Source organism: Montipora foliosa, chromosome 6 (genome assembly GCF_036669935.1).
Source record: "Montipora foliosa isolate CH-2021 chromosome 6, ASM3666993v2, whole genome shotgun sequence".
NCBI classification, from domain to species: domain Eukaryota; kingdom Metazoa; phylum Cnidaria; class Anthozoa; order Scleractinia; family Acroporidae; genus Montipora; species Montipora foliosa.
Window position 1 is genome coordinate 28,626,573 of NC_090874.1, and position 26,160 is coordinate 28,652,732.

Here is a 26,160-nt window from a genome sequence, read left to right on the forward strand (position 1 = left end):
ACCGAAATCTTCTGCCATGCATTTATTTACGAAATTGAGTGTACTTAATCGTAAGTTAGACTATTTGTATGTGAGACTAAGGTCTGCTACTAAGAAGAGGAGTACACAAAGGACGTGGTGGACAGCAAATCGAAGGAAAAAACCTAAAACTCGCCGTGGAAGAGTGAAACCTAGATGTAACTATACTTCAGTAAGATCTGTTTATAAGAACGTTAACCATAGAATGAATCATACAGAGTTAAAGCTGTCAAATGATATAGAGAAAAACCCTGGGCCCATTGATCATACCAAAACTATTAAAGCGCCTTATAGTCAAGGCAATGTGGAATTGTTCGGCGAGAATGCAGGCACCCAGTGTGTAGCAATGTCTCTTACTTCACTTATCTATAATTACAGGAATAATATTATCTCATCAGTGGACTTGATCAACATCATGAACATTGGTAATGAATTGTATTCTGGGTTATCTAGACTATCCAGACAAACTTTCCTGTTGTTAACTGAGTTACCAGATGTGCTCAATGTGTTTAATACAGATTATCAGCTTCAATACAGTTCAAGCTACAGTGGTACTATAAATGGTAGATCCATTATACATGGTTTGAGTTTCTGTATGCCTTTGGTTGATGCTTTGCTAACATTAGTAAGGCAAACTACCAATCCTTTCTTTTAACAATTGAATGTAGTACTGTTTCTATGTACTGTACTCCAGGTGGTAAATTTAAAATATTTGATTCACATGCTAGGGATGCATTTGGTATGCCCCATTCTCAAGGAACATGTGTATTATTAGAAGCACAAAGTATACAGGATGTCACATGTTATTTGCAAACCCTTTATGAAAATTCAAATGCATTGTTTGAGCTGATAGGTGTTCACATAACAAGACTAGAAAAGGACGACAATCACTTAGTTGATGAGAACAGTGAAATCTCTCAATCAGAACTTGCTGATGATGGTGGAGAAATGGCACATATTTCAACAAGAAGCAATGAGTCTTTTATACGACCCTGTTGTGCTTTATCATTTTATAGCATTTGTTTTTCAGTGGTTAAGGCATGCAGTTACTGGAATTCACAAACTCTAGAAGCAATTATTGACCATGGAAATGAGTTTTACGAGGAACAATTTTCATGTCCTGATGAAAATCTTTGTTTACGCAAATTTCCAAACAAACTTCAAATATATGATGCAACTATTGATGTTGTCTTTACAGCACAAAAAGAAGGCATATTTAGTTGTGCATCCAGCAGTAGCAAATACTTCCAGAACTTTATTTTGGATAACACAAGAGGCAATACTGGATTTATAATATGGTTTTCAAATTACTGTGCAAGTTGCATATTTCAGCACAATTCTAAGACTAAAAGCATCAAATACTACTTAATAATATTCCATAGTGATGGAACTTTAGATGAATTTCAAACTGTCAATGACAGCAACTTCCTTCTTCAAGCCCTTGCTAATACTGTTACAAAAATCAATACAACTAATAATTTAGAGGTAGCATACATTATCAGATTTCTAAAGTGTTACAGTAATTTGTCAAGCACTTTAAGACAAAAGGTATTAAGGAAACACAAATCCAATAGGCAGAAAAATTCACTTGCCGAAAAACGAAGAGAAAGTTATGCAAACATGGAACCTAGTGCCAAACGAAAATACTTGGTTAGCAAAGCAGATTGGTACAAGTCATTAGATCCTACAGAGAAAGAAAAACTCTTGTCTGACAGAGCAGAGCGGTATAAATCTCTAGATCCTGCAGAAAAAGAAAAACTCGCGTCTGACAAGGCAGAGAGGTACAAATCACTAGATCCTGCGGAAAAAGAATAGCTCTTGTCTGACAGAGCAGTATGGTACAAGTCACTAGATCCTGCAGAAAAAGATCTGATAAATAAACAAAAAAAGCGGAACTATGATGCAATGGAACCACTCATTAAGGCACAATACTTGAACAAAAAAAAACAAGAAAATTGCAGCATGAATCCTACAAAAAAGCAAAAAATAAAGTGCATAAGTGATGCAGCAAAAATTTCTAAAAGAAAGGCAAACGATGTTCAGCATAAATTGGATCACTACATATCAGTATTTCAGAATAAGATCAGAGAGGGGCCATATTACATATGTTCAGTTTGTCATCGAATACTATATAGAAAAACAGTTATGTTACTTAAAGAAAATAAATACAGTGTACACCGTCTTTTCACTGAGATAAAGTCATTTGATGACAAACAATACATCTGTAGAACATGTCATGCAAAAGTTTCAAAAGGGCAAGTACCATGTCAAGCTGTAGGTAATAAACTGGAAGTTGATAGAATACCACCAGAACTCTCAGTACTAGAAAAACTTGAACAAATATTAATAGCACAGAGGATAGTCTTTGAAAAGATAGTGGTAATGCCTAAAGGCCAACAGAGGAAAATTAAAGGAGCAATATGCAATATACCAGTTGAATGTGATCAAACATGTACTACATTGCCACGTCCACCTGAAAGGTCAGGTATAATCATGTTGAAACTAAAGAGAAAAATGGAGTTTAGAGGACATGTTTATTTTCAAGCTGTGCGACCTCAACTAATATTAAATGCTCTGATGTGGCTCAAAATGAACAATCCGTTGTATGATAATATATGTATAGACATTGACAAAATAGATAGGCATCTTAAAACATTGCAGCAAAATGATGTTAATTTAGACGATTCGACTTTGAATAATGACAACCACTCTACTGAATCTGGTATAAGTGATGACACTTCTTCAAACAATGAAAATGGTGAGAATGTCAGCACACCTGCAGATGAAGAAAATGACGATCCTTTAAATGAATATCGAGCACCAACAAGTGAAACTTGCTTGCAGTCTATAATACCAGATTATCCTGTAACTGTTGAGCAAAATGATAATGTATCATCTCAAGGAGACGAAGTCTATGCTATTGCACCTGGTGAAACTAAACATCCAGTTTCCTTCATGGCAGACAAGCAATGTGAAGAACTAGCATTTCCTATTTTGTTTCCAAAAGGAAAGTATGGGTACTCTGTCAACCGAGAAATAAAGTTGTCGCCAGTTAAGTACTTCAATGCAAGACTTTTACATCACAGTGGTAGATTTGCTACCAATCCTGAATATCTCTCCTTTGCTCAGTTCATCATAGAACAGAAGAAAGTATCAGATAGCATCAATATTGCTCTGAAAAAAATGCATGGCCAGCCTCTTACTGCTTCTCAAATAAGATCAAATAATATGCAAATTTTACAAAATCTTATTTGTCAAGATCAGGCTTATTTATTTTTGAGACAAATTCCAGGAACACCACCTTATTGGCAACAAATTTATGTATGAAGTAGTAGCTATGGTAAAACAGCTTGGAATACCAACATGGTTTATGACATTATCCTGTGCTGACCTTAGGTGGCCTGAACTTTTTCAGTTTATTGCAAGAACACAAGGCAAAAATCTAACAAATGAACAAGTTGATGCTTTATCTTATGATGAAAGATGCTCAATGCTGAATGTAAATCCTGTTGTTGTTGCTAAGCACTTTCAATATAGAGTTGAAACATTCTTCACTGAAATTCTTCTAACTAATGCAAACCCAATTGGTAAAATAGTATACTATGCACTCCGCATTGGGTTTCAGATGAGAGGCTCTCCTCGCTTACATGCCTTAATATGGACATCAGATAGCCCTGAACTAACACATGACACCAAGGAAGCTTATATCCATTTCATAGATGAACATGTGCAGGCATGCCTTCCTGATCAGAGTCAAGACCCTGAGTTACATGAGCTTGTAAAAACCTACCAAAAGCACAGTCATTCAAAGACATGTAGAAAATACAAAAACATTAAATGTAGGTTTAATTTTGGGCACTTTTTTACAAAGAAGACTATTGTGGCTGAACCTCTTTCTGATGATTTAAGTCCAGAAAAAAAAAACGAGTACCATAGACAGACAAAAAGAAATCCTTAGACTAGTTAAAGAAAAAATAGATGAAGTGTTAAATCCCAGTAACGCAAACTATAATCCTACATTAACAGAAGCTGATATTTTCAAATCTGTAAACATAACTGAAGAGCAATATTATTGGGCTTTATCCATTTCACCTGACTCAGACTATGAGCTGCACCTTAAAAGACCAACAAACAGCTGTTTTATTAATAATTATTTTATTCCTGGTATTAAGGGTTTTAGAGCGAATGTTGACTTGCAACCTGTATTTAACCACTACAAGTGCATAACGTATGTGTGCTCATATTTTACCAAGGATGAGACTGAATGCTCACAGGCAATTATGAATGCTGCAAAGGAAGCTAAGAAAGAAAACTTGAGTGTCAGGGATAGCTTAAAAAGAATTGGTGCTGCTTTCCTCTCTACCAGAGAGTCAGTTCACAAGAATGTTTTTACAGATGCATGCCTGAACTATGGTTACGAAAAATATTCCCTGCAACAGTTTTTGTAAGCACTGACCTACCAGAAAAAAGGGTACGCATTGCTAAATCACCAGAAGAACTTGATGAACTGGATAATGAAAGTACTGATATCTTTAAATCAAATATTATTGATCGATACACTTTAAGACCACAGTGTATTCCTTCTGTAGACAGGCTATGTCTGGCAGAGTTTGCTGCATACTATTATAAAGAATACAAAAAGGACTGCCAAGAAACAGCTGATGCACAACCTGAGGTTTTAACTGATGATGTCATTGAATTACATCACAATTGTGATCCTGATACGTCACCTCCAGACAAAATAAGATTAATGAACACCCATGAAGTTATGAAGTGTAGAAAAGTAAAAGCTGTTATACGATATCACAAGCCAAACAAAGCAAAAGAACCTGAACTGTATTTTCATCATCTCCTATATGCTTTACTACCCATGGAGAGATGAAACAAGTCTTTTAGGAAGTGATCAAACATATGCTTCTAAATTCTATGAGCATGAAGTACAAGCTGTAGTGGAACGAAACAGAGAGAATTTTGAGCCTGATGCTGATGCTGTTACAGAAGCACTTGATTTTCTTCGAAATAACCAGGGCAATATCCACTCCAGCTATGATTCTATAAATGACCAGGAAAATGCAGATTTACAATCTGAAGAGCAAGATGATTCAGCACCAAACGAATCATTTAATGAACAATTACCTACACATCTTGTTTCATCATCAGAAACTGAGAATCATTCAAACCTTGGAATGATAACATACAACCAGCCAACAGAAATTACTGATGATAAGCTACGGGAGTGTGTTAGATCATTGAACAAAAAACAGCGCTATGCTTATGACATAATTCTCACCTGGTGTAGAAGTAAAATGAAAAACATGAATAGTCGAAAACCTGAAGAAGTAAAACCAATACATTTATTTATAACTGGTGGAGCAGGTGCTGGTAAAAGTCACTTGATCCAAACAATCTACCACACTGTCACAAAGACCTTTAGACATCCTCCGATGAATCCTGGATTACCTACAGTTCTTTTAATGGCACCTACTGGAGTTGCTGCTATTAACATAGATGGGACAACAATAAACACTGCCTTGGCAATTCCTAAAGAAACAGGTGATAATTTACCTGCAATGTCTGACGAAAAGAAAACACAGATGAGAATGTTACTAGCTGACCTCAAGTTGATCATAATAGATGAAATCTCTATGGTTGCTAACAATACTTTGCTTCATATCCACCAAAGACTAAAAGAAATTGTTGGCACATCAAATGTTCACCTGTTTGCAGGCATTAGCGTTCTTGCTATTGGTGACATGTATCAACTACCACCAATACGCAGGAAACCTGTTTTTGCAAATTACAAAAATGATTTGTTTAACTTGTGCCACCCATGGCACCTATTCACAATGACAGAGCTTGTTGATATCATGAGGCAGAAGGATGACCAACCATTTTCTGAACTTCTGAATAGGTTCCGTACAGCAACTCAAACTGAAGAAGATATCAAGTGCATCCAATCTAGATCTATAGATCCATCAGATGTTAATTACCCATCAGATGCTCTTCACATCTGGGCTGAAAATAATCCAGTCAATCGACACAATGAAATGAAATTGCACCAAATACCTGCACAGTTGTTGAACCTTAAAGCCACAGATCAGTACCCTCCTAATGTATCACAGCAAGATATTAACAGAATTTTAGCTAGACCCAGGTCTGAAACTGGTGGACTTGATGCTAATATCTGTATAAAGGAATCTGCTAGAGTTATGTTAACCAACAACATTGATATTGCAGATAGACTTATAAATGGTCAACTAGGAACTGTTGTTAAAATTGAAGTAAATCAAAATAACAAAAAACCCACCATTATCTATGTAAAATTTGATGATGCCAAAGCTGGCAACAATTTAATTCAAAAGAGTACTAGCAGTTTTGTGCGACAAAACAGAGTTGTACCCGTAGAACCTGTCCTAGCAAAAATTAAAATACATCCAAATAAACCTTCTTCTCCAGAAATACAGAGAATGCAATTCCCTTTAACATTGGCTTACGCTGTTAGCATTCACAAAGTACAGGGATTGTCACTTAACAGTCTCGTCATTAGTTTTGAGTTGTTCAAACAGAGATCATTCAATTATGGTCAGGTATATGTTGCACTGGGCCGAGCGACCTCTTTAAATGGTATTCACATTCTAGGAAAAATTAACAGCAAACATGTGAAAGCAGATCCTCGGGTACATAAAGAATATGAAAGATTGCGAGAAATCTCAAAAACCATGGGAACTAGTGAAAAATATAAGGACAATTCAATGCTCACTATATGTCTATTAAACATACGATCACTCAAAAAACATAGTGTAGATATCAAGTATGATGCAAACATAAAGAACAGTGATCTAATTGCACTGACAGAAACACAACTTGTACCTCATAGCAATGATACTGACATAAAATCTCATCTACTACCATTTACTCTCTACAGGCAAGATCATCCTACTGATAGATTTTTAAGTTTGGCACTGTGTACCAGAAGATCAATAGAAACTAAAGAACATGAATACTTTCCACAAGTAAATGCAATGAAATTTGTAATAATTTTGAATACATCTACAACTATGTGTCCCAATTTTACAGTTCTTTTTCTTTACCGAAAGAACAACTCAAATATAATACAGTATGTAAGTCATCTACAAAATGTCCTTGGCACTTATCCAATCGACATCATTCTTGGTGATTTCAATATCAACTACTGAAATGATGATAGCATAAGACCGCTAAAATCTTTAATGACCTCTCTAGGTTATTCACAGTTTGTACAAAGTCCAACTTTTGTCTCATCAGGAAACATACTTGACCAAATTTACCTAAAAACAACAAAATTTGACATAATAGAGAATACTGTAATTAGTGTCTACTACTCTGACCATGATGCTGTTAAAATATCCATAAAGTATAACAAAGATATTTAAATATTTATATTTATTTAAACTGTCATGCAAAGCATATAATATTTATTTATAGCAATAACTGTAAATATAAAATTCTCATAAATGTACAAATGTGTCTTTGCAGGAACCATGATGCTGTTAAAATATCCATATGCTAGCTATAACTAAAATGATATTATGAAACTTTCATGCAAGGACCTTTTACAATGAAAATGAAAGAACTCTTCTACAGATTTTGAAAAAAGGTGTCGCAAAGACCTGGCAAAGAGATCACAAGTCCAGCTAGAACAAAACTGGAAATTCATAAAATCCCAATCTACCACAGTGTCCTCAAAAGCAGACAAATTGGTGCACCACCTTGACAAGTTTCATCAGTTTTGTCTTAAATATTATAAACATTTATCTTTAATATTATTATTGTTTTTAGATGGCATCATTTGACTTAAGCAAAGCAGATTAAATCTAAGGCTCTGCAACCAGTGGAGAGAAATTAAACCATGTTACACAATAATGTAATTGTTTTGGAATAAGCAGAGATTTTGATAATCATCTGTCAATCAATTTGAAATTACCAAGAAAATTTTTTTTCTAGAAGTTGGTAAATTCTATCAATTTCTTTGTCAAAAAGGATCATGTTCATAATGCCACAAGAACTTCCAAACTTGCCCAAGAACCTGAGGAGACAATCTGTTTTTCTAAGCTAGAAGTTCCCATAACCAGAATGGGAGACTTCAGAGGTCTAATGACAAGCATTTTACAAGGCACCACCATATGGTGCCTCATCCCCTGCCTGTGCCTTGCACCACGAGTAGGTAAGTTTACATATTACTTTGTATCTTTCATCTTACTCAGATATTCCCAGGCAGGACTCTTAATAACTATAAACGACAGGCATGCTTCTTATATGACGTACCAGTTCAGACCACCATTAAAGGAGAACTGAAGGCCAAAAGCAACAACTTTTCCAACACTTTTTTTTTGGAAATTAGCCTAACATAAGTAAAGTTAAGTTTGTGGAGTTACTTCTTCTCGTTTCCTGTTTTCTGGGACAAAATTACGCTCGAAGTTGGGCTTTTCCCACTTTTTTGGCCTTTTCAGGGCACGCTCAAAAACTAAGTCAGGCGCCTGCTGTGAGGTATGATACAGGAAACAGAGATTTCATAATCAACAGAAACAAGGTAAACACAAGTGCTGCTGTGGATATTTTCTTTGTTGCTTTGCTGTTTCTTAGTGGACTCAATATTCACAACAAACATCTGTCTAAACACTGCTTCTGACATGTCTTCCCCATATCATACATCATAAGCCGCAAAAATGACCGCTGACTCCTCCACTCTGAGCCGCAACGCTGATAGAACAAAATTGGAATAAAAAGTTTTTTTTTAGGTGGAAGAGCGACGGATATAACAGGAAAAAAGTTGAAAACTTTATTGTGTATGGTCTCAAGTTTAAACAAAAAATCCTTCTTTTTTACCTTCAGTTCCCCTTTAACAAAATAATAAAATAAAATAAAAGTAATAATAATAATAATAATAATTATTATTATTATTATTATTATTATTATTATTATTATTATAAAAACAATAAAAGAAATATTTCTAAAGCCCACCTTATTTACAATAACGAATACTTATTCATAAAAATAAAATCTGGAGCTTTGTTATTAAATATCTTTTTCTCTTTTAGAGTGTTAGGATGAAAATTCTATCAACAACATGTAGTTATCAGAGGATTATAGGTAAGACTCTTACTAAAGGAATTCTGATTTCTTTTTTCTTGGTTTGCACGTAACATGCTGAAAAATACATCTTTCAAAAGTCCCCCAGTAGTTGTGAAAATATCTTTTCGCTCTTTTCATGGTCCCATTGCTTGCATATTTTGTGTGTTATGTAAATTCCTTTCGAACCAAAAACACTTGGGACGAACCCACATTCATCTTCCGTAAAAGTTAAAAGTCCTAAAAGGTTTCTCATTTCCTTTTTTCTGCAGAAATACAATGTACATCCAACAAGAGAACAATTCTTAGGCTGTTAAGGAGGCTCGAAAGGGTTTTCAGCTGAGCGCGCGCGCGTAAGCCACACACGCAATTCGTAAGCTGCTTGCGTCAGCTCATGATTTAAATGGGTCACCAGAAATAAACAAATACCGCTAATTTCGCTTACCTTTCTCCAATTCCCATATACATGGCATATAAATAGACATCTCCTATTCACGAAAACTACGAAAATTCTACTTAAACGGTTTAATAGTTACTTAAATCCGTTTGTGTTGACCTGTAGCTCCACTCGCGCGCGGACTCGATTAGCGGGTGACGCATGCGTAAATGCTGATCTTGTAACCCCCTAATTTTTCCTGATTTTGCAACTTTACTCGTTTATATCTCTGCTTCTGGACGGTGAATTTTTTTGATTTTTTGCATGTTAGCTTAGATTAATTTAAACCGTTTGTCTTTCAAATTTAAAAAAATTCTGTAGGTGAAAAAAGTAATTAGCGACACAATTCAAAAAAACTTATTTTTCTGAAAAACTGACCTACAGATTTTGTTGAATTTTAAATATTTTAGAGAATATTTCTAACATTATCTGGTAACGATGAATGGGAAAATTTCACCGTCCCGTTTCTTCAAAAAGGACCACATATGTTGATTTTAAGGGTCAAAGAAATGCCTAATATCGTTGCCATGGTAACATTATTTTTGAGGAAAACATAGTGTGAAAAATCTACGATAGGTACTTAATACCCTGGCCAAATTTCGTCTTGATATGATTGCCCTAACTGTATCTAAGGACAGAATATGTTTATTTGTTTGAAAAAAGGAGAAACTATTTCGAGCCTCCTTAAGTAAAAACTCAAGTGAAGTTATGATCCTCGCCGTTATGAAAACAATTCTAGAAATTGCGTAGAAAAGCCTGAAAAATTCCGGACTTCAACAGGGTCTCAACCCATGACCTTGCGATACCAGTGTGACGCTCTAACCAACTGAGCCATGAAGCCAATGTCTTTGGAAGCTGGTCATTTGTGGATTCAAGTGTTCCCACGATGAATGAAGCAATGAACGAAATGATACATGAGCATTACTGATCATGTAAATGCTCGGGCATCTATGGTCAGAAACACAGATGGGCTCCTGCTATGATCTAGGATTCCAAAAGATTTATATCAAGAGACTGCAAAAGTATCTTACAAGCACGTTAAATCAGAAGCAGTGAACCGTTACACTGACAGTACTTTGATAAATCTGACAGTAGAATGGAAGACCCAAGCAACTGCACAGAACGTTGATCTTCGATCAGGCCAAGAGGAAGCCTGCGAGCAGCAAACAAAATTGTGCCCGCCAAAACCACAGAGATTACCACATGACAGAATAAAGTCCAAACTCCAAATGCGTTAAAAGGATTTATTTCATATTACCGTCACCCACATAAGACTTAACTCCTCAACAACATTCAAGCTTGAACGGTTTACAATACACTTCTGAGACGATTCCACACAATCCTGCTTCAGATTCTGTCCCAATTATTAACTTTACCGCGGTCCTATTACAGTTGTTAGATATCACAAACTTGTCACGTAACAATTCCTTTCACGGTTTCTAAATGAAAGGAAAAGTGTGGCTAGTATAATGCTTCGAATAACACACAAATGGTTCTCTGAAAACTGACTTACAGAACACGCTTGAGCCTCTTCAGACACGGTAAAACTGTGAGGTCCGCCAAATAACAAAACAACATGGCAGGCAAACTCTCACATGGTCCTCGAACCGCGCGAAATTGGATACTAAGGACACAAGCTAAACCGCTGATCAAGCTTGAATTCACAAAAATAATTTATGATAATGGCCTCTTCTCCGCCGAAATCAACTCACTTCCAGCCCAACCAAGCTTTAAACTAAGAAAAAATGTATTTAATTCAAGCTTACCTGTATAGAAGAAATAACTACATATGTTGTACAACATCTAAAATCTAATGCCTCCTCGTGTATCCTAAATTAAACTCTCAACAATGGAGGAAACCTAAATTCATGGTTTTTTACTTGCTCCCCGCAACTAAGTACCACTTCACTACACACCTTGCATACGGAACCCGCGCCCGCAGTGCGCGCGGAAGTCAAAACCGTGCTATCCTGTCAATCATTTGCCCTTTCACCGGTAACAGTGCATTTCGGTTGTGCGTAAATGGCATTGCTGTCGACCTACCCCGTGGAAAAGATGCGACCAGTCTTTATTCGCGAGGTGAACACAAACAAATACATTATCAATACGGTTTTGCCGTCTTCTTACACTTGATTCGAAAATATCAGCCTGAATTCGTCTTAGAATAGTAAGAAAAAATATAAATAACAGCCAAAGCACAACAGCTTACGTTCGAATTCTGCTCGCGGACAACTCATGTTTGTTGACAAAAAAATTGCCATTAAATGGTTTTCTGGCCCTTTATTAATAGCGCTCACATGAATTTTAAATGGGGTATCGGGAAAGAAAAATTGCCAAGTTGATATTTGTTTCGTGTAAACATACGTTTTTTAAAGTAGCGAAAATTTGTATAAGCACTACAAAACTTTTATTGACCATTGCTCGAAGGAACACCGTTTATAAGCTGCAAGGAAGTCGCTGATGAATTTTGCACAAAAACCTCGGCCCCTAACACGGGAAAGCCAGACTTGGAAAGTTTTTCAGCAAAGGCTCACTAAGGAAGAGCTTCTAGAGCTTGCCCTCACGCAGGTCGCCAGAAAGGTGCAAACAAGCTGATTCATGTCCGAAAAGAGCAAGATCTAGAATAGACTAGAAGGGGCAGTCAAAATTGTGTTTCTTGTATTGTGTGAAAATTCATGCAAAACTTTTCCCTCACTTCCAAATAAGAACTTGCTGTGTCTTGCAATTCTACAGTGAATTACTATGAGGCCAATAAGAGAATCAACATCAAAGAAGCACTCCCAGGGGTTTTGGGGAAGAAGAGAACATGACTAATTTGAATTGGGGAACAGAGTAACAATATCAAAATATTTTAGGGAAGGGAAGACAACCAATTTAAATTTTAGGGATCAAAAAGCTGGGAACAAGTTTGAAAGTAATTTGGGGAACAACATGGAAACACAAGCAAATATTTAATGGGAACAAGGACCCCTCCCCACAGGAGGGCCTCATCAAATGTTCTGCCTCTTTCATCCAACAGCTCAAACAAGCAATTCCAACAATTTTTGAATGACCGACACGAAAAGAAGACTCTCTTGGAGAAATAAATTATTTATAATAACACTTTAGCATGCGAAACAATGGTACACACATACATATACATATTTATTAATCCTTTGAGTGAGGGACACTATACAGGATGCTAAAAGGTCAAACGGGTCCGACGGGAGTAAATTAAAGGCTACATAAGAGCCTGACATGGTCAGATGCTTACAAGCACCTTCATGCCCATGTTTGTAAAAAAGCACAATGAAGTATTCCTTGCGGCTGGTTTAGGCATTGTTTCATCTTTCAACATTGGGCAAAACCAAATCAACTCCATTCTCAGAGGGCAATGGGGAAAGAAGCTAGAAGAAAAAACTGGCCTTAATCCAATTCTCCCAAGGTAATCTTTACAGAATAAGATTATTGAAGGAACACTTTTGAACGCTAACCTTAAGCCTTTTAAAACAAGCGCAAACAATATTAATAGTCTTTAAATTCACAAAATGTGAAACAGCATATTTTAGTCTCATATTAAATTAGATTTGGCTGCAATATATTCCTTAAAACCATGCAGAACTATTTACCATAAAATGTGGAACATTTCCTGCCTATCTAAATATGCCACAAAAGGGCTCCAAAAAGCAACCAGTTAAGTTTTTAGATAAAGATAGTGTCTCTATGGAGGTCTGAGACAATACCTAAAAATTAAATAATTTGATGTGATCAAGACATTGAATGACCAAGCAATAAACAAACAGCAGCAATGTATGTTAGGTTCACAAAGTGGGAATGAAAAAAAATATTCCTCAACTGATGTTTCAATATGCATTTAAATTAATTTTCTATCAACAATTCAAGGGACTGACTTTTCACTGGTATTGATTTACGTTTCCATGATAAATTTGAAAGTGAATCTGGCAACCACAGTGCCCTATAAAATGGGAAACAGCTTTAACAAACCCTTTAAACTAATATTTTACAAGGGAAACCATTGTTGATGCCCTGCATTGTTATGGCTACAATTATTGTCCATTCAACCAACAGTTTCTCCTAATTTTGTGTACCATTCACTTGTTGGTTCCTTAATAAAAAAATCGCTAATTCAATTAAGGATTCAAGTCCTTTTAAATCATCAAAGTTACTTTGCGACATCAGGAACAAACGAAAAAATACAAGCACTGAAGAACAAACAAATGAACTGCTCAAGAATGCACGACTCCCTTTGAAACAGCAAAACAGGATCCTCGAGTCACTAAAAAAGTGCTGCATGCTACGTGGGTGTTTGTAGAACGATCGCAAGTTGTAATCACTGAAAGAAAACTCCACTCCAGATCTGATAGACGATGGTCGTGCAAAACTTGCCAAGCACGTGGAACACCCAACAGGATTGTTTGTTGTTTGGCACAGCAGATGAACGAAAAATTGTTCCCCTCACTATTCACCTGAAGTTCGATCATGATGGACACACACAAACAAGTGCTGAAAGAACTTCAAAAGGTCAGACGACCAAATGTGATTGACCCAACACTCGTTAGAGCGGCTCAGTTATCGGACATCAAAGTGCTGAACAAACCAAGGGATTTCGTCGTAAAAATGTTCAGTCAGCAACGTCTTCTTCTACAGAATAAAGTTCAAAAAGCGATCCTGGTTGTTAATCACATGCTAGCCCATGTCATAAACTGGATAAAGTGGATTGGCAAATTGACTGTCAGAACAATGCGTCATTTCTGTCTCGCTGAGTTCAAAGAAGCAACGGTCAAGAAAGTCACAAAAGAAGGCTGAGCGAATGTCCACCGATCTAACTAATCAGAACGTAAACAATTGGCGTGACGTCAGATAGCACAAGGATAGCACAGTTTTTCCCGCTCGCTGAATTCTGATTGGTCAGTTTAAATTTCAGTAGCTCCCGCCGTATGCAAGGCAGCGGGCTTAGAGAATCAAGCGGCCCTGAGATGAATGAGAAATATGCTGCATCCGCATTCAATCCCCTGGCCTTCTTCTTCCATTGTAGGAGTTGCCAGGAGTACCTATTGCATTCTTTCACTTTTTTTCTTCGGATTGCCACACCCACCATTACTCTGAGAAAAATCCACTTACCACCCAACTGAGTGTCCCAGTGTTTCGCTCCTGGTATCACACTTACAAACGGCAACCCAGTCTACGCTCACGGAGCGTCTAGTTTATGAGGGGTTTATTGTTTTGGTCTCCCATCCTAACACTAACCCCGCGAAACAGGGCTTGACTTCAGTGAAGTTTAGTATTACAAAGCTGTCAGATGCTCAGAGGGCACACTTGTGGTGAAAAGAAGTTGTGAGGGAACTTGAAAATTATCAACCTGTCAGCCCAGAAGCCAATGTTTCTCGCTTCTCTTTTATTTGTTATTCTTCAGAGACTGGAATGCTGTATTTCAATACCACACAATTCAGTGCCTTCTGATTTTCTGTTGCACGTACCACAGGCAACCCAGTGTATGCTTCACAGAAGCATCTCGTTATATCAGAAGTACGTCTTTCAGTCGTTAGGAAAGCAGCGTGGCGATGAATCGCACTTTGCTCCTTCTGCAATGTGCCATTATTCTTTTGATTTTCGCGCCTGCACTTGGGCAGCAAATTCCAACTTGCAACAACTGTTGTCAGGAAACCTCGCACACAAAACTCGACAATTCTTGCCGCAGCATACAGAGCATTTGGAAGGCAGGTCAATCTGCTTTGTGTGACAATAGTCTTGTCTCCGGATGGCACCGTTTTACCAGCTTTGTCGGTGGGAAAATGCCCACTACTAAAGTCAACGTTAACCATTGTGGCACCCAGTATCCGATTTGGTTGGATGGTACAACAGGCACACATCCCACCAGCCCTACCGATCCAGTGGTTAATATAAAGGCCTGTATTAATATCCGTGGACTGAGACGCGGATGCTTCCGTTGCGTTGTCTCGGAAATTATTTCGTTTACTATCTACAAAAACTCACACGATGCAACGCTGCCTACTGTGCTGGTAAGAAGAAGGGAGTTTCTTACCTTATTTACTCTAACACGGTAAAATCTTCAGTTGTACAATAGTTAAAGGCAAGCAAAATATGCTATGTAAACATGACATTATTATTTTGTTTAATTACCTCGCCTTTGGGGAGCAGGGCTGGCGCAGTGGTGAGAGCACTCGCCTTCCGCCAATGTAGCCCGGGATCGATTCCCGGATTCTACGCCATATGTGGGTTGAGTTTGTTGATTCTCTATTCTGCTCCGAGAGGTTTTTCCCCGGGTACTCCGGTTTTCCCCTCTTCTCAAAAACCAAAATTTGCACGCGTAGCTCAGTTGGCTTTCGGAGTAAGGGGTCCCCAGTTCGATCCTCGGTGACTTCAACGTCTGTTTCCACTGATCCGTGTAGGTATAGCTTTAAATATCCGTGAAACGGAGCACTGACAGAGAGAGGGGCGTTAAAGGCGCACCGTCGGCTTCCATTGATACCAGTTTCGTAACTGAAGGAACTTTGACTGTTGCAACATAGGATACATCTATCGAACGTAAATTGACACGCAAACTGTTCCATCATGGTGACCCGAGACTGCTGTTAAAATTCCCTTCAGGAAATTCGCCCGGAAGAGACAAATGTAGCTGCTGTCAGTCAGTTTCAAGGAGAAAAGATACTCAGTCTATCAATTTTCCTCCTTACGTACGTCGTTACTAAGAAAAACAAGTACGTCAATAACCTCTGTGATCACATCGTGGCCGGTGTCTCAGTGATGGGCATGATCCCGCGTTTTGCATCTGGCTGTAACGAGTGTAGATATATGTTATAATTTTACAATCGGACAGTTTTACCGGGCTTACTTCACTGAAAGAAACCCATTGGCAATAAAAAATTCGCTCAAAAAAGGAGGGAAACGGGAACTCTTAAACAACACTTCAACCGTTTGCTTAGCTGTAAACTAAAACTTTATTCAGATGAAAAATGCCACAAACACCGACGGTGACAAAAAAACAGAAACGAAAGAAAACGAAGTACAAAACATGAACAAGGAACTGCATTAACCCCGAGACTGTTACATGATATGGTTGTCACGCAATAAACACTTCGAGCGCATAGAGGTGGATATGTTCACAAAAAGGGGATGCTATGAACCTTTTGACAATCGTTTAATTTAAACTCTACCCAACGGCATATTGCAACAAATATAGTACGTATCTATAATATATCCAAACAAAGCTGTTTTATCTATATTTTCTACATTTGAACGTGCTTTTCAAATTTGCGCAGACTGTCGGTTTACTTGAAGAAATTTGGCCTTATTTGTCATGCATCTGCTGTGACATTTGAGGGTGTTATAGGTTACACTTCGGTCAAGTATCGCACGTGTGGCTTGACAACCGGTTAAGTCCACTTCAGAAATGATTTCTGTGGCAACACATACTTTATCATACAATTGCAAAGTAGGGCCATCAGATGGCCTTTCGTAAGAAATGCCCGTGAATAGAAAATCATACCTCACGGTTAACAACAACACTGCACTGACAAAAGATAAAATTCAGCATGTTCCCTGTTATTATGGCAGAGCGTAGCAGTCCTTCGCAGCCTTCTCGCGTGTTGCGTGACATCCTGAAAGACGGCTGCGAAGGAGACTAGGCAGAGCATGCATTGGCAAATAATTCTGGGTTGTGCTCAAACGTTTTCGCATATTTTCGCAAAATCGCTTTGTCTTGCTTTGTAAAGCGTGCAGGATAAACCAGGTTTTCAAGTACTGGAAAAAGTTTCTATATTTTGTGGAGTTCATCCCAAAAACTCTTTTCGATTTTCCTACAAATCGAAATATTGATACATAATTCTTATGAAATCTGTGACGAACGACTAATTAAAGCTGCATGCAGAAAACCCAAAATTACAATACTCAAAATACAATCGTTTCAAACATATTACTTACTTCTGTGGCGTTATCCAGTCAAATATTGGAGAACCATTTTCCCCCGAAACTATGGGGGATGCCCAAAACACTTAAGAAATATGAGAAGGGGATGTCCGTATCACTAGTGTTTTGTGTATGGGGATCCCCAAAACACGAGGATGCCCATAGCACTGTGACACCGGCATCACATCAACATAATACGCGCGTCATTGCACAGGCTCCCTAGGCTCGGTCGGACAAGAAATTTAAAGATTTGTACGAGAATCCCGACAACAGACTGAAAAGGATATTTACACGTAAAAGTTCTCAATGAGAGAGCCTTGCTTTATGGTCCTGGGGGCGTCTCGCTTTCTGTGCGTTTATCCACCTGAAGCAACGCGATAAAGCGATTTCTCAGCTTTCCCAGTTGTCACTCGTACCAAATAAAGGAAAGGCTGGAATACCTCACATCTCGCCGAATAAAGTTGCACTTCTCCTACACAGGTCACGCTCAAACTCCGGCTACAAGGGTATTGATAATTGATATCCAATTATTCAAAATCCTTCGAAGCTCGGTTATATTGAAGTTAACCGTTCACTTGAACCTCAATATGGTGACAGCAAATACGGTTTACTTGCCGTGTCCAAATTGGTTCTAAGCGAGCCTTAAAGAGTTTGAATGTCTGTTTCTCAACAATTCAGTGATACTCACTGTCCAGACCTTGAAACTTGGTCATCGCCGTAGTTTGAGAGTGACTGATGTAGGAGATTGAAGTGCTATTTCATCGGCGAGAAGTGAAGTAGACCAGAAATTACTTTCCAGCGTTTCCTTTCTTTTGGTACGAGTGACAACCGGGGAAGCTGAAAAATCGCTTAAATCGCGAGCAACTAACCACACAGAAAGCGAGTAAGTCCCTGGGAGGATAAAGTATGGCTTTTTTATTGAGAGCTTTTGCGTGTAAATATCTTTTTGAGTCTGTTACCGGGATTCCTGCCCAAATCCTAACCTTATAATTTTTACAGACTTAACTGATTAGATTGTAATGTGAAGTGCTAAGTTTCTACCCCATATGAACCATGTGAGCGTTAGCCCTACTAATGGAAATGGGCCCACACAAGGACAGAGAAAAACTCTGACCAAGGTGAGAAATGAACCCACGACCTTCGGGTTAGATCACCGCTGCTCTACTGACTGAGCTACAAGGTCAGACGGGAGCAGGCCGTGGGAACTGAAGACGTTAAAGTCACGGTAATGGACATGTACAAGTACAAGGAAGGATTACGTTTTTTGCAAACGTTGGCCGTGTCGCACTTATATTTAAACAGACTTAACTGAATAGAGTGTAATGTGAAGTGCTAAGTTTCTACCCCATATGAACCATGTGAGCGTTAGCCCTACTGATGGAAATGGGCACACACAAGGACAGAGAAAAACTCTGACCAGAGTGGGCTGCCTGGGGGCTACCTGGGGTCTTTACATTGTGCAATTTTTTGGAAGTTGCATGGAATACACTTCTTAATTAACCGTCAAAAATGTACCGAGACAAGTTGCAGAAACCGTTGCAAAAAGTAGAAATCGAGTTCCACTTTTTGGAAGGCCTTATGCAACGTTTCCGATATTTCAAAATGTGACCTGTCCCTCAACTTCTCGTAAAATAAACTAAATACTAGCAGTTTCAGTGTGAAAGTGAGTGCTGGCGTGGAAACTGGGTGGGAGCAGTAACTGGTATTTTTTTGTTAAGCAGCTGCAAATTTTTGAAGCAAGAGGGTCCTGGAAATGTGCTTGAAAATATTAAAAGAGCGAAGGAAGGTGTGCATATCTTTAGCCTGTGTGGCAGGCGTTACTATTTTATAAGCAAAAGGATAATATCAAAACAATGGCATGTCAGTTCATTTGAATTTAAACTTCTGTTCTTCTGAAATTTCTGGTCCCTTTTCCGCAAAAGAGTTACCTTTTAAGAAATGATGAGCGTAGTTGAGCAAACGTCAATTTAAATTTATTGTTGTGGTTGAGAATAGACTGGGAGCTGTGTCTTATTTTTTTACCACTAATTTGCATAAACTAATTATTTTATCCGTCGTGCATGGCTCTGAGGAAAGAAAGACGACTGCTTGTGGTCTAGCTCGAGAACTGATTTTTTCTTCGCGCAACGGTTGAAGACGTTCAAGAAAAATTTGACTCGGTGGTCAAATGTAAGAGGTTCAAAAACTGTACATGTAGGGTTGAATGATGATCAATGACGACTCATTGGAAAAGTACTCGACTCGAAGACTGTGAGGCTGTACCTGAGGCGTGTACCTGACGTCATCACGGGTATCAATACCCCGGATTATAGACATGATAGCACCACAATCGACTGCGCATGCTTCCGATCGTACATCTCAAAATTGATTTTTTTCGCTAATAGGGACTTTAAGATTTGAGGACGTCGTCCTAAAATACAACGTCGAGGCACAAGAGGGACTAAAGAGAGAGCACGGCGTTTCAGACGCAGGAAATTAGACTTAAGAAGTTGGACGTAAACGAGAAGTGGAACTTCATCGCATTCTCAACATGCCGACTTTTAGAAATACTCGTGACCTGCCCTTGTTGAGCTTTTGTGAGGGCTCAATCACGGAAGAAGAGTTTTCTTTACGACGCAAACACATCGAAAAATCCAGAATATCCGTACTGGGATTACGAGAAATTCTGCCTAGAAGACAAAGATGAGGCTGAGTGTAAAACCGAATTCCGTTTCCAAACAGCGACATCCCTCTTCTCGTTGATGTCCTCGGATTACCTGAAAAGGTAACGTGCAACCAGGGTACAATCTGCAATAGCACTGAAGCGTTATGCCTGCTACTGAAACGACTTGCCTAACCATGCCGATTTTAGCGATTTGATGAGCACTTTAATTTTGGCCGACCGGTTCCTGAAATTTCGATGATAAGCAATCATGTTGTTGACTTTATCTTCGAGCAGCACAGTCGTCGAATCACTCAATGGAATCACACCATTTTGAACGCCAATTCTATGCAGATGTATGCTGATGCTGTCGCAAACAAAGGAAGAGCCCTGAACAACTGTTTTGGCTTTATAGACGGGAGAGTTCGCCCTATTTGTCCCCCAGGTCTCCATCAAAGAGTTGTGTACAATGGCCACAAAAGGGTTCATGCCCTTAAATTTCAATCGGTTGTCACACCTATTGTAATGGATAAGTTGCCAATCTTTAAGGTCCCGAAGGTAAATTCTCCTTTAGTATAGCTTCTACTTGGGGAACTCTTGAGAGCAACTGTATTTGTTCTTACTGTATTATTTTGTTCTTACTCGTTTAATATAATTTCCCTTACTGTCAACATGCAGTTGTAAAAAATAAAATAATAAAAATACTTACAAAATAGGAGATAAACATCATCATCATCGAGCAACCACCGAGAGGTTTTAACTCCTTTTTAATGGAATCTGGTTCATGAATCGAGTGGCAGTTTTAATAAATATAGAGGTGAAATCTTTGGACTACAGAGTCCAAGAAAATTAAACCATAATCCAAAATGTTCAATGTGGTGCGATATTTTTTAATTAAGCAATACGTTTGGGGTTCCTTTGCTCACATTTTTCAGAGGGCAAGAAACATGATGCTGGGATGCTGCGTGATTCTGGACTCTTCTTCGATCTTCAACAATATGCATTCTCACTAACAGGCCAGCCATTATGCATTTATGGAGATCCTGCTTATCCATTACGGATACACATTCAAGCGCCATTTCGAAATGGAAATTTAACTCCCCTGATGCAAAACTTCAATGAGGCAATGAGTAGAGTCGTACTAAACTCAGTGGAATGCTTGTTTGAGGATGTGGTGAATTCGTTCTGCTTTCTTGACTTCAAAAAGAATTTGAAAATAGGGCTAAGCCAAATGGGCAAGGTATACATAGTCTGTGTGCTACTCAGGAATGCCCTCACATGCCTGTATGGCATGCAATACTACTTCAAAGTTTTTCCAATTGGATTCCCCTTCTCTACAAGAGTATTTTGCTTGAACCCTTGCAACAATGACAACAGCTTAATGACAGCAAAACTGTTTTAATAGTCATTTGTTTTAATTGTTATAAGGAGCAGAACTCAACAGTACATAACGTTAACACCTGATATTTCACAACAACTTCACTAAAACACCTTTACTGAAATGTATGGGATCTCTAAGACTATGTTAGCATCAGTATATTAACATACAACTGAAGTACTGAATACAAAATACAGTTGTAAACATCAGTACTGTGAAAATGATTAACACTGTAAAATACACCAACAGGGTCAAACAATTTTGGCAAAAAATGTCTTATTATTATTATTATTATTATTATTATTTTATTTTTATTTTTTTTTAAGAGAAAAAAACGAAAGGGAAGCAAGTTGACCCATGTAGTTCGGTCTCGGCAAGACACTGCATAAATTACTGAAACACCTATCTGTTTAACACAACTTTAAGACAAAAATGGATATATTGTTGAAAAATAAAATTGAGCTTTAACTCAGTTTGTTTGCAATTTAATCAAGCAAGCCCATCATCATTATTTGGATGTTGTTATATTGTACCTGTTGTTGCTGCTGTTGTTCTTGCATTAACTGCATAATAAATTTCTGCTGATCTAGGAAAGTAGTAAGCTTTTTCCCCTCTATTAATATCGTAGACAACATCTTAACAAAGATGACAGATGCCACTTCGTGTAACAAAACTGAATCAATGTATAAATTAAAACCCAACGTGTTTTATCAGCGGGTTAATTAAGCAAAACCGAGGCCATTTTTTGTGTGTTTGAACTAATAAATAAGGAGTCAAAGGCCAAAGGAAAACCGACAAAATCTCTTAGTTCAAGCAATTGTTTTACTTTGACTGTGTTTGTTTGTTTTCAGGACATATTATCTATTTCCATAAAATAGGGCTTTGGATTCAGGGTGCACTTTAAATATCGTTTAGTTTGTGAATATCCTGCACAGCGCTATTATGAAAGAGGCACGAAAGGGTTTCGGCACAAGTATCAATAGGTTAATTTCCAACTTTCCAGTGGAAGAGGATTACAACGCTAATCGATCCTTTTGTTAGGGAAACCGCGTTTTCACATTTGACTTCTACAATTTTTAGCAATTCTTTTAAGGGGTCTGTGAGTCTCCAACTGTATGCGCGGCAACGGTACAGCACTATCAAAAGACTCTCCAAAATTCAGTGACAGAATTTCTTTCAAATTTCGAGAACCCCATTGAGTTACCCCCCCAAAAAAGATAGATATTACTGAACATAAGTAACCAAAAAAATCCTTGGTTTTGATTCATGACTTGACTTACAAGTATCGCACGTTTGGCTTACGCGCGCGCGCTCAGCTGTTAACTACAGAAATGGAATAGTTGCTAAGGAAGCTTTTCAGTCAAGAGCCCTACAAAAAGCTCGTATATGTGGATGGTTCTTTTGAAATAACTTTTTCCATGGAAATCTGACGTCACTTCAATCTAAAGGCGCATGCGCAATTAGTCCCAGTCCTCTACCGTGTGTTTCAGTGAAAAACATGTAAAAACTCTCAAGAAACAAAAGAAAGAGGCGTTTTTTTCACTGGATGGGAGCCGTCCCATCAATTTTTTGTAAACTCTAGCGTGGAATTTCTATTTGGACAAAAAATGGAACTGAGATTTTGAAAAGGGCATCAAATGAGAGCCTTACGACGTCATTTTTTTAAAAGAAATATAATATTTTAAAATTAAAAAAAAATATATATATATATGTAAAAAAACATGGCTAACTCGCTGAGTCGCTGGTTGTGAGCCGAAAGCGACAAAGAAATGTTGAATAGAACACACTTGGCGAAAAAGTGTAACTGTAGAGTTAAAGGGACTCGAGAAATGACTATTTGAAGGTGTCCATAGCAACGGTTTCGTAGTTAGCAGCCACCCCCTTTATTTCAGCTTCGGTTAAACACTCAAACATTTGTTGGATCAACAATGTTAGAACTTGTGGCATGCAAGTTTGATGACGTTTGTTCAACATTTTTTTTGTGGGAAGAATGTTTTGATTTCAATCAAACATTTTCTCCAACATAAAACAAATGTTGTCGAAAGTGACGTGTTTCCATCAAGTTTGTATGCGTATTCAACGTTGTTAGCTATGTTGGGACGTGTTCTTTACTGATTGCGTCATTAAGCCGAAGAGACACGCGAGGAAATCTTGCGTGCCTCTTGTATTGTGCGCTCTTGATACAACCCAGGGCTCAAAATAATGGCCGGTCAACGGACAATGTCCGGCCAAGATGACTATTTGTCCAGACAAAATTTCGGTTTGGGGGTCATTTTGACCGGTCACGTACGCGACTTTCAAATAATTAACTAGCAGCTTGCAGTCACAAATAGGAGAATACAGATGAGACGGGCACGATCTTCGGTTTTGTGAATGCCGTGGCGTTTTAGCGGTTTGTTAAAATAACACAGGAAATATCAACACACCAAGCATTCTGATTGATCAATGATCAAGAAAAGTCTCTGACAGATTATTTTGCGTGATTGCGTTATACGCGTGCGTTTTTTTTTTCTGATTAATTACTGGGTTGTCAAACCCAGTCGGAATCTGGGTTTCATTACTTGGTTTTTTTAATTATTTTTTTCCGTGTCGGGAAACGTCTTGCCTGTCACTCCCCTGCTAACTGTTTTTTTTATTTTTTGTATAGAGTCTTCTCTGCGTCTTTTGTTAGGTTTAAGGGGGCTGGGGTAACACGTAGATTTCGCTGGTGCACACAGGAGAACGTTTAATTATTAAACCTGCAATGGCGTCGAGAGTTGTGGTAACGCGGATGGCGTTTTAGTGCATCTTTAAACAAAATATACCCTTATGGAGTTCAAGAATGGAACGTCACTTGGATAAATAAGACAGGGGGTGAAAATAAATGTCTGGAATCATAAAAGCGAGGAGTAATGGACTTCGACAACAACTATTGCCCGTCGAGCCGAAATCGAAGTGAGCTGTATTTCTAATATTTTACCAAGTGTGCTGTTATGTAGAACACTGAAGCCAAATGGAAAATTATCTGGTAACTTATGGGTTCAACAAAGACAGAGAACGAATCGAACACCTTAAGTGGATCAGTGATCTCTGTTCTCTGCACAGTCTTCAGGTAACTAGACCCTCCGTGAGGGTACACTGGGTTGCCTGTGGTACGTGCACCGTTCCAGACAATTCAAGTTGGGGGTCATAAAGACCATTTAAGGGGTCACCCAGAAGGCATACCAGCAGAGGCCCTTTGGCTTACAGGTCCTCACACGTTTGCACGACGAAACAGATCCTTTTCTGAGGTTAAAAACCTGGCTACCGGCCTATTAATTAATCATTCGTCAGAAAGAAGAAATTCCTGTCCTCTTTAGAAAAAATTGACACGCATTGCTTACGTGTGGTAGTGAAGTAACACAGCGATTTATTCCATATAAAATGTCAACTGAGCCGTGTGTTGTCTTCCAGGAGATTCAAGTTGTCCTTGTGTAATATGTAGCTCTAACAGTGCACTATATTGATTTGGTATTGTCTATCACTGTAGTGCCATGGTAGAAGTCTTGGGTAAATAGCCTGAGAAAACATGTGGTGACTAACAAAGTACTGAACCCAGAAAGATTGAAGAAAATAAATGGGAAGTGAAAAACATTGGCTTCTGGGCTGACATGTCGTTACTCGTCGTTTTTAAGATTCCACCGCCTGTCTTGTTCAGTATTCAATTGACTTGCCATTATTGAGCTTCATAAGGGTATATTTTGTTCAAAGATCCACTAAAACGCCATTTGCGTTACATGACTTTCGACGCCATTGCCGGTTTAGTTAATCGTTCTACTGTGTCCACCAGAGAAATCTACGCATTTCCCACTACCCTCTCGATCCTAAGAAAATACGCGCAGAAGGCTCTCTGCACAAAGACACCACGTAGCAGGGGAGTGACAGGCAAGATTTTTACCGACACGGAAAAAAATTAAAAAAAGTACAAAAAAATACAAAAATAAAACAAACAAATGAAACGCAGACTCCGACTGGGTTTGCCATACTGGCAACCCAGTAAAAATAATATGAAATGTGACAGCCAAGAATTTTTTGAAAGAAAGATTGCCTCTAATAGCAAATATGCTGTTTGTTTCAAAAAAATACTTCGCTGGAAAAGGTGGCCTTTATGAATTCATCATGTTTTGTAATATGCGAGCTTAACTGGATAGTTTTTATGGCAATAGTAAAGCATTTTCGTGTCAAAATGAGGTTGGCGTCTTTCTGTTAATTAAATATACCATGCCTCGTGATTTCCACTCTCAAAATTATCTCCAGAACCCACTTTTTGCGTAGAATAAGCTTTTAGAATGATGTTCTGTGGTGATACTTGACGATTCGGGAACATTTTGTGAAAAAATATTTATAACGGTCCACACGCGGAACTTGATCGTCCGATTATGCATAACATCCACTTGGCCGTTTGACATCCCATTGAAAAAAACTCATATACTATTCGCAGACCGGTCGATTTCTCTGAAAGGGTGATTGCTAACGAATAGAGAAAGATTTTCACAGTAACTAAATGTTCCTGTGCTAAGCATGGAAATTCGACGAAGCGGTAAATGCGACTAAATTTGTTGCGTGCGTTGCTATTTTTGTGTTTTGACAGATCTCGACAGAATATTAAATTATGAAAAAATATCTACGGAATAC

At 38.2% G+C, this 26,160-nt stretch overlaps 3 protein-coding genes across 9 annotated transcripts in view; all 3 read left to right on the forward strand.

Annotated features, from left to right (window-relative positions):
* The window catches only part of LOC138007093 (centrosomal protein of 83 kDa-like), a 622,454-nt gene that overhangs the window by 409,650 nt on the left and 186,644 nt on the right, over positions 1–26,160 (forward strand). The gene's annotated exons all lie outside the window — the stretch shown is intronic.
* LOC138008560 (von Willebrand factor D and EGF domain-containing protein-like) overlaps positions 1–26,160 on the forward strand; it is a 104,464-nt gene that overhangs the window by 8,690 nt on the left and 69,614 nt on the right. The gene's annotated exons all lie outside the window — the stretch shown is intronic.
* On the forward strand, positions 4,688–7,214 carry LOC138008564 (ATP-dependent DNA helicase pif1-like). The gene has a single exon (XM_068855884.1). The coding sequence runs from the start codon at positions 4,875–4,877 to the stop codon at positions 7,212–7,214; it is 2,340 nt and encodes a 779-aa protein (XP_068711985.1). The 5' UTR covers positions 4,688–4,874.

Coding starts and splice junctions, on each gene's coding strand:
- LOC138008564 (XM_068855884.1), top strand. CDS start 4,875: ATGCTTTACTACCCATGGAGAGATGAAACAAGTCTTTTAGGAAGTGAT.